The 9,888-nt window shown below is 37.9% G+C and overlaps 1 protein-coding gene across 1 annotated transcript; it reads left to right on the top strand.

Moving 5' to 3' along the window:
- Window positions 1-1,161: 1,161 nt before the first annotated feature.
- On the top strand, window positions 1,162-2,277 carry LOC127136445 (uncharacterized mitochondrial protein AtMg00810-like). The gene has a single exon (XM_051063000.1). The coding sequence runs from the start codon at window positions 1,162-1,164 to the stop codon at window positions 2,275-2,277; it is 1,116 nt and encodes a 371-aa protein (XP_050918957.1).
- The last annotated feature ends 7,611 nt before the right edge of the window (window positions 2,278-9,888 follow it).

The following is a 9,888-nucleotide window of genomic DNA, read 5'->3' as shown; positions in this document are numbered from 1 at the left end:
GCCCCTCTGTTTCAATGATGAAAGATTCAAATGGAAAAACCTCCAACACCAAAGTTGTATACTTTTTCAAGACGATAAATTTAGAATCAAATTTTGCATCATTTGGATTTTTCATGAGAAAGTTATGGGCACTTGAAGTTGGGAACTTTTTCAAATTCAATGACTTAGGTCCAAGGTGACCTATAATGTTTTGTATTATCACATGTATTTCTTTTAGGATTATGAAATTTTGTCTAAAATAACATTTGAAGTAGACATATTAATATATCCAATTCATTTTGTCTCACCTCAAAATAATAAAAATTAAGGAAGTTAGGTCCTTGGGAAGTTGACCTAAAATTAGGGTTCCAGTCAAAATGACCTATAATGTTTTGAAATGAATGATGACCTTCCAAGTTTCAAATGGATTTTTTATGAACATGAACGTTGTTCATATGGTTCTTAAGAACCTTTTTTATCTTGGGGTAATCTTCATTTGACAAACACATAAAAAGTTGTATCTCAGTGATCTTCAGTTTAGTCAGATGACTTGACTGGTCAACTTTTCAAGGCCAAACTTCCAATCTTGATGAATGAATGATTGAGGGGCCTCACATAGGCTCATATATGCATAAAATAGTGAATGAAAGAACTTACCTTGATTAAATTTGATCATAGGTTGAGGTTGCTTCATGGGCAAGGCACAATCAAAGCACATTTGAAATTAGGGTTTCCTTGGGAAACAATCCTCATGCCCTTTGGGTTATCTTGATCAAATTGGAAAATTGAGATACTTGGGAGACATATATGATAATTAGGAGATTTGTGGACCATTTTCATGCTTTTCTCATCTTCATCTAGCCACTTCATTGAGCTTAGGAGCATTAGAGCACATGATCACTTGAGCTTCAAAACAAGAAGAGTTAGTGACACATTTTTGTGCTTTTGGTTAATACTCAAAATAAGAAAAGCAATAATATACAATACAAGCATGTTTGGTGGTCTCAAACCACTCACACAAGTCCCACCCCTAGGGTTAAGGAGCCAAACATGCTATGATCCTTGAGGCAATGCAATGAGTAATGATATGATGCCATGAGGGATCTTAGGGTAAAAATTAGGGTCTTACATGTTCGTACAATACTCTCCATAGCTGCTTATAATGGGTGGTCTCTTCATCAAATGGATGTGAAAAATGCTTTTCTTCATGGTGACCTGACGGAAGATATTTATATGACTCCTCCTCAAGGTTTATTCTTGTCATCTAAGGGTGTGTGCAAGATCAAATGCTCCTTATATGGTTTGAAACAAGCACCTAGAGCATGGTATGAAAAATTCCGCTCAACTCTACTTGGGTTCTTCTTTACTCAGAGTCAATATGATTCTTCTCTATTTATTCATAGAACTTCTATTGGAATTGTCCTACTTCTTCTGTATGTTGATGATATGATTATTACTGGTTCTGATCATGCTTCGATTCAAAGCCTTAAACAACAGTTACAAGCATCATTTCATATGAAAGATCTTGGTAATTTGCATTACTTTCTTGGTCTTGAGGTTCATTCTACATCCAAGGGCATATTCCTCCATCAACACAAGTATGCCACATATTTAATTTCTATGGCTGGTCTACAATCAGCTAATCCAGTGGATACTCCTCTTGAGGTTAATGTTAAATATCATCGTGATGATGGTGATCTCTTGCCTGATCCCTTATTGTATCGTCAATTCGTGGGTAGCCTTAATTACCTGACTATTACTCGCCCTGACATATCTTTTGCTGTTCAACAATTAAGTCAATTCATGCACTTTCCTCGTCATCTTCACTTGGCAGCAGTTCGTCGCATAATTCGCTACCTGAAGGGAGGCTCTCATCGTGGTTTATTCTTTCCCACTGGAATTGCTCCAAAACTGAGTGCTTATAGTGATGTCGATTGGGCAGGATGTCCTGATACTCGGCGATCTATCACTGGTTGGTGCATGTTTCTTGGCTCTTCATTGATATCATGGAAAAGTAAGAAACAAGCGAGAGTCTCTAAATCTTCTACTGAATCTGAGTATCGTGCCATGTTTGCTGCCTGTTCTGAAATAATTTGGCTTCGTGGTCTTTTGGATGAACTTGGATTTCCTCAAACAGAGCCAACTTCACTTTATGCGGATAATACAAGTGCCATCCAAATCGTTGCGAATCCTGTTTTTCATGAACGCACCAAACATATCGAAGTTGATTGTCATTCGATCCGTGACGCATATGATGACAGACTAATATCACTTCCTCATGTCAGTACTCAATTGTAGGTTGCAGATATTCTTACCAAGGCTGTTCCGCGTCCACGTCATCAGTTTCTTGTTAGTAAATTGATGCTCATTGACCAACAACATCAATTTGAGGGGTGATGTGAATAGGAATTAGTTTATTCATAGATTAAGGGTTTGTTCCTAAAATAAGGGAAACAAATCAGAAATTGATTTGTTCTCATTAAATGTAATTAATTAGTGTAATTACTTGTATAACCCTGTAACCTCCATATATACACCTAGTTTTGTGTAATCCTCCTACGCGGACTTAAAACAAAGTGAAATGTGGATCTCGACCCACTAGAAAATCTTTCGACAGGATTTTCCGAATCAAATGGTGAGGGTCATTTGTTTTGAGTAAAATAGTGGGAGCATATTTAATTAAAGGCCTAATTAAATATGTTATTGATACTTATATTTTCATTATTTTCATGTAGGTTACCATGACAACAAACACCTCTAACAACATTTTGCGATCAATCCTTGACAAGGAAAAATTGTCTGGGATAAATTTTCTGGATTGGCACCGAAATCTGAGGATTGTCCTCAAACATGATAAAAAGTTGTATGTCTTGGAGAAACCTGTTCCTGAAGAGGAACCTCCTAGTTCTGCACCTAAGGCAGAAAGAGATGCTTATAAGAAGCATGTCGATGATGCCAATGAAACTGCTTGTCTCATGCTAGCTACCATGAACTCGGAGTTGCAAAAGCAACATGAGAACATGGCAGTATTCGATATGATCGAACACCTGAAGATGCTCTATCAATAGTAAGCAAGGCATGGAAGGTTTGAAGTTTTAAAAGCCCTTTTTCAAGGCAAGTTAGCTGAGGGAGCCCCTTTAGGTCCCAATGTGCTCAAGATGATTGGGTATGTGGAAAACCTTGAGAGGTTGGGTTTTCCCCTCGGAAAGGAACTTGCGACTGATTTGATCTTGCAATCGGTGCCAGATAGATTCAGTCAATTTGTCCTAAATTTCAATATGAATGATATGGACAAATCTCTTCCTGAACTGCTAGCCATGTTAAGAACTATTGAGCAGAATCTGAAGTCAAAAGGGAAGTCCATTCTGATGATCGGAAATGGAAAGAGACTGAACAAAAGACCCACCAAGCAGGGTGATAAAGGGAAAGGCAAGGAAGTTGCCAAACCCAAACCCATTGTTGCTGCTTTGAAGCCTAGTGGAGGCATAGCAAAGGAAGGCACCTACTTCCGTTGGGGTAAGACCGGACACTGGAAGAGAAATTGCCCAAAGTACCTGGAAGATAAGAAGAATGGAGTAGAGACTTCAACTTCAGGTATTTTTGTTATTGAAATTAATTTATATACTTCTGCATCATGGGTATTAGATGTTGGATGCGGTTCTCACATTTGTACCAATGTAAAGGGGCTAAAAAGGAGTAGAGATTTGGCAAAAGGTGAAGTTGACCTACGAGTTGGCAATGGAGCAAAGGTTGCTGCTTTAGCCGTAGGAACTTATGTATTGACTTTACCTAGTGGTTTAATAATTCAGTTACAGAACTGTTATTATGTACCTGCAATTAGCAGGAATATTATTTCCGTTTCTTATTTGGACAAGTTTGTTTTTTCATTTATAATAAAGAACAATTGTTGTTCAATTTATTTGAATGATATATTCTATGCTACTGCACAAATGAACAATGGACTATATGTCCTTGATCTTGAAATGCCTATTTATAACATTAATACTAAAAGGATGAAACCCAATGAGTTAAATCCAACTTACCTTTGGCATTGTCGATTAGGCCACATAAATGAGAAACGCATCTCCAAACTCCATAAAGATGGACTCTTGGACTCTTTTGATTATGAATCATATGAGACATGCAGATCTTGTTTAATTGGAAAGAGGAAAAAGTCTCCATTCACAGGGAAAGGTGAAAGAGCTAATTATCTTTTGGCCCTCATACATACTGATGTATGTGGACCACTGAACATACCAGCCAGAGGAGGTTTTCAGTACTTCATCATATTTACTGATGCTTTCAGTAGATATGGTTATGTGTATTTAATGAAACACAAATCAGAGTCCTTTGAAAAGTTCAAGGAATTCAAGAATGAAGTACAAAACTAACTAGGTAAGAATATTAAAACTCTTCGATCAGATCGAGGTGGTGAGTATTTAAGCCTAGAGTTTGATGACCATCTGAAAGAGTGTGGGATCCTATCCCAACTTACTCCTCCCTGAACACCCCAATGGAATGGTGTATCTGAGAGAAGAAATCGAACCCTTATACATGGTCCGATCCATGATGAGTCACGCTGATCTTCCAAACTCCTTTTGGGGACATGCACTTTTGACAGCAGCTTACACACTTAACCGTGTTCCATCCAAAAAGGTTGAGAAGACACCATATGAGATATGGAGTGGTAAGAACCACATATGTCTTACAAGAAGATTTGGGGTTGCGAAGTTTATGTGAAACGACAAATTTCAACTAAGCTTGAGCCCAAATCTGACAAATGCTTATTTGTGGGGTATCCTAAAGAAACAAGAGGGTATTACTTCTACAATCCTTCTGAGGGCAAAGTGTTTGTCGCTCGAACTGGAGTTTTCCTAGAAAAGGATTTTATTTCCAAAGGAATCAATGGAAGGAAAGTAGAGCTTGAAGAAATTCAAGAATCACAAAGCATTGATACACCTATGGAGGAATTAGAGCAGGAAACACAAGTAGTTACGGAAGACCAACCTGCTCAAGTAGAACAAGACCAGCGTAGGTCAAGCAGGATACGTCACCTACCTGAGAGATATGGATATCTCATAATTGATCAAGGTGATGTATTACTCATGGATCAAGATGAGCCTGTGACCTCCCAAGAGGCCATAACTGGTCCCGAGTCTGAAAAGTGGCAAGAAGCCATGAAATCTGAAATGGATTCCATGTACACAAATCAGGTTTGGACCTTGGTAGAGCCTCCTGTAGGAGTTAACCCTATAGGATGCAAGTGGGTCTTCAAAAAGAAGACTGACATGGATGGTAAGGTACATACCTATAAGGCGAGACTGGTTGCAAAAGGATATAAACAAATTCATGGGGTTGACTATGATGAAACCTTTTCACCAGTTGCAATGCTTAAATCTGTTCGGATTTTACTTGTTATCGCTGCATATCATGATTATGAAATATGGCAGATGGATGTCAAAACTGCTTTCCTTAATGGAAATCTTCTTGAGGATGTGTACATGACACAACTTGAAGGATTTGACATACCAGAAGAAGCCCAAAAGATATGTAAGTTACAGAGATCAATCTATGGATTGAAGCAAGCCTCCAGAAGCTGGAATCTTCGTTTTGATGAAACAGTAAAACAATATGGATTCATTAAGAACGAAGATGAGCCTTGTGTCTACAAGAAGGTTAGTGGGAGCATGATCATTTTCCTGGTATTATATGTAGATGACATATTACTCATGGGAAACGATGTCCCTACCCTGCAACAAGTAAAGTCTTGGTAGGGAAAATCCTTTTCTATGAAGTGAAATTCTAGAAACAGATTATCGATGTCACACTGGATGTTATGACATCCAATTCTGCGCAGACAAGAATGATGCAGAAGGTAAATGAAAAATGCAGTAAAAGACACAGACAATTGTTTACCCAGTTCGGTGACAAACACACCTACGTCTGGGGGCTACCAAGCCAAGCAGTATTAATTCAGGACTTAAACCAACTGTTTAATCCTATCACTTAAGACCTACCCAATGCAATTTCAATCTAAACTAAGACCAGAGTTCCTACTCACTCCCCCTCAATCACAGCAGTGATTACAACCTTTAATAAGTTTAAAGTCAATGGCGAAGTTATACTTCAAACAACTCTTGATTGTGCTTAATAACTTTAATCAAGAAACACAACACTCACGCTTAAAAGCTTAGAGTGACACAACAATTACAACTCAATGAACACCCTAGTCCAATGCAATCATCTAGGTGATAATTGCTTGGCTCACAAGTAAAATCTAATACAAGACACAATAAAAACTACAGCTATGAAATACAATGATGTATTTAATGCTTCACACTTCGAAATCCCTGAGTTGCTGAAAGTAGGATTGCCAACCTTTTATAATGCAGCACTTGGGCCTTGTACTTGAATTTCCTAAATTTAAGGTTAAGCAAGTTAACCTAATTTCCACATATTAGGGTGCTAAAAAATAGGCTATTTGTTAGGGCTCTTGAATTTAGCTCTTCTGTTAGTTTCCTGGATTTTAGCACAGCTGTTAGATTCCTAAAAAACAGCCTGAGATAAATACTGAAACAGAAAAACTAACTAGCCTACACTTTAGCATATGCTGTCAGGAATGAATGTCATAACATTCAGTTTGACGTCCAGAACATAGGCCATATGCTAGACAGCTTTAATTCTAGCTCAGTTGTTGGTTTCCTGAAACAGCAGCCTGTAATAAATACTGAACTATACCAGAAAAACTAATTGGCCTATAATTCAGTATCTGCTGTCAGGGATGAATGTCATAACATTCAGTTTGACATCTAGACAATAGGCTATGCGCTAGGTCTGTTATTCTCCTGAAAAACAGCCTGAAATGAATACTGAACTATAACAGAAAACCCAACTAGCCTATAGTTCAGTATCTGCTGTCAGGAATGAATGTCATAACATTCAGTTTGACATCCAGACAATAGGCCATGTGCTAGGTCTGTTATTCTCCTGAAACACAGCCTGAAATAAATACTGAATTATAACAGAAAAACCAACTAGCCTATAGTTCAGTATCTGCTGTCAGGAATGAATGTCATAACATTCAGTTTGACATTCAGTAAATCCTGTATTAGATAATCTTGCAGCATACTACTCAAGCATGTCATGACATCAGTCCAGACATAAGAGTACAGTAAGTGTTTTAACACAAAATGCAGCCAATCAAAAACATCTACAAACTCCCCCTTTGGCAAATTTAGTGCTAAAACAACTTGGCATCATAACAGAGTTCACAACATCGGAAAACACACATCCACGCAGAGAATTAAATTAGCTAATACACTCAGCACACATAGAAGTTGAACAGCAACACACTCAGCACACATAGAAGTTAAAAACTTCAAACAACAGCATAACCTCTGGTAGAGGACCTTCAACTTCAAATAAAGTTGTTCAAACACATCTGTTGTCCTGGGGTACATTTGTTACTGCCCCTTTTTGTCAAAAATGTTGCCAAAGCAACACTTAATATTACAGACCAAAAATAAAATTACAAGAAAATTTCAGAAACACACACTTGATTTTACTTCACAGTTTCAATCAAGAATACACACTCTTGATCTTGCTTTACATCTTTGATCAAGACTACACCCACTTGATCTTGCTTCACATCTTTGATCAAGCAGACACACATTCTTGCTTCACAGCTTTAGAGTGACGAATTTCAGCCACAAATCAGATCTTCAATCAAACACAGATTGTCATTAAGTGTGCAATCACAAAACACCAGACATTCACACTAAATGTTCTGTGTACAGGGTGTCATGACATCGGGTCTGACATCCTGGAAAATTCCTGCATAATTCCATAATTCCTTTTATAACTTCCAACAGGTACAATCATATCAGATGCCATGACTTTGTGTATGACTTCTTGAAACACTTCTGCATGAACATGTTCTTGAACTCCAGCAAGTACATATCATATCAGATACCATGACCTTGTGTATGACATTCTGAAACAAATACTACATGAACATGTTTTTGAACTCCAGCAGGTACATAGGATATCTTATGTTAAGACATCACACATAACATCTTGTGAACACTCTTTGTTTTACCAAAATTGCTCCCCCTTTGGCAAATTTTGGCCAAAACGTATATCTTTCCTTTTTGTTCACAAGGTAAACTATCAGCAGTTAAACAACATAACAGTAGTTTAAACAACAGCAGAAGCAACAAAATTACTAGCTTTATAGTTACTAGTAATACACACATGCACAAGGTTACTTCTCCTCCCCCTAAATCTGTGCAACAAAAATAGAATTACTAGTTAAGGATGCAACTAGTAAGACACACAAATGCACACGGGTACTCCTTCTCCTCCTAAATCTGTGCATACATCAGATACTAGTAACTCCAGCACCTGTACTAGCCAGAATGTTATTCTGACATCTGCTTCAACATCAACGCATGTGCATCATATCAGACATCCTCTTTGACATACTGTAACTCCAGCACCTGTACCAACCAGAATGTCAGTCTGACATTTGCTTCAACATTAACACCTGTGCACCATATCAGACATCCTCTTTGACATATGTAAATAGAACATCATTCTTGTTTTAACACATGTGCACTTCCTTCAACAATAGTTGTCCTTCAGTTCAGCTACATACACAACTGCTTCCACATTCCACATCAACACTTATCAACCCTTCCCCCCCCCCCCCCTTTTAGTCAAAATTGACCAAAGGTGACAAATTAGACAAAATAAATGTCAATTAGTCTATCAGAGAATGTTAGGACAGATGTTATAACATTAAACATGTTAAAACATAATAGTTAAGCAGTGCAAACCATCATCATACACAGCTATGATAGCTGAGATAATGAACAACTCCAAGGAACTCATTAAGAGCCCAAAAAATTACAAACAGGCATCAATGAGGACTGCCAGCATCCAACCATCAGCACCACATCTTTTGCCACAACACATTCTTCACACAAATTAACAATAAATTCCTTTACCAACATCTCATAACACTTGTTGCAAGTGAAATAACTAGTATCTGTTGACCAATCAGAGCACACTTTCAATTGTTTAATAATCTGAAATATTAAACAGTAAATTCCTAACATCATTAGTTGCTATAATTCCTCAGAAAGACATGTTCCCACTTTGCCCCTTAAATTTTCAAACTAAGTAGCATCCAATGTCATGACATTCTGAGTGACATTGTACTCAGTCTGCATCTGTTTCATCCACACCAGTTGGTAACAGCTGCTACCAGATGCTATGTACTCATCTTCTGCAGTGGATAGTGATACACACTTTTGTTTCTTCCTTTCACCTACACCATTTTGATGAGGAATAATAGATGAGGACAAATCATGACTTTCAATCGGCATAGGTCCCATTAAGTCCATGTGCAAAAGTTCCAGAGTTTTGGATGTTTTAGGATGTCCAAGCTTAGGATGTGACATCTTGGTTAGCTTGCCCACCTGACATTCTCCACAAACTTTTCTTTCATCCATAGGCAGCTTTGGGATTCCTCTACCTGCTTCCTTGGATATGATCTTCTTCATTCCTCTTAAATGTAGATGTCCAAGTGTTCTATGCCACAGTTTCACTTTCTTTTCTTCCTTGGCTAAGAAGTACATTGAGGAGTAGTTTGAGACTTCAGGTTCCCATAGATAGCAGTTATCATTGGATCTGGCTCCTCTCATAACTTCCTTATCTTCTCCATTCTTCACAACACACTCTTCCTTAGTGAACTGTACATTGAAGCCTTGATCACATAGTTGGCTTATGCTTATGAGATTAGCAGTTAGTCCTTTTACTAACAGCACATTATTCAGTTCTGGAACTCCAGGACTGTTCAGCTTACCAACACCTTTGATTCTTCCTTTAGCTCCATCACCAAAGGTC

The sequence above is a fragment of the Lathyrus oleraceus genome, chromosome 4 (assembly GCF_024323335.1).
Source record: "Lathyrus oleraceus cultivar Zhongwan6 chromosome 4, CAAS_Psat_ZW6_1.0, whole genome shotgun sequence".
Lineage (NCBI taxonomy): Eukaryota > Viridiplantae > Streptophyta > Magnoliopsida > Fabales > Fabaceae > Lathyrus > Lathyrus oleraceus.
The sequence above is the reverse complement of the archived record's forward strand: the minus strand, read 5'-3'. Positions and strand labels throughout refer to the sequence as shown.

Bases quoted from the DNA above. Each gene is read 5' to 3' on its own strand.
- LOC127136445 (XM_051063000.1), top strand. From the start codon at position 1,162: ATGGATGTGAAAAATGCTTTTCTTCATGGTGACCTGACGGAAGATATT.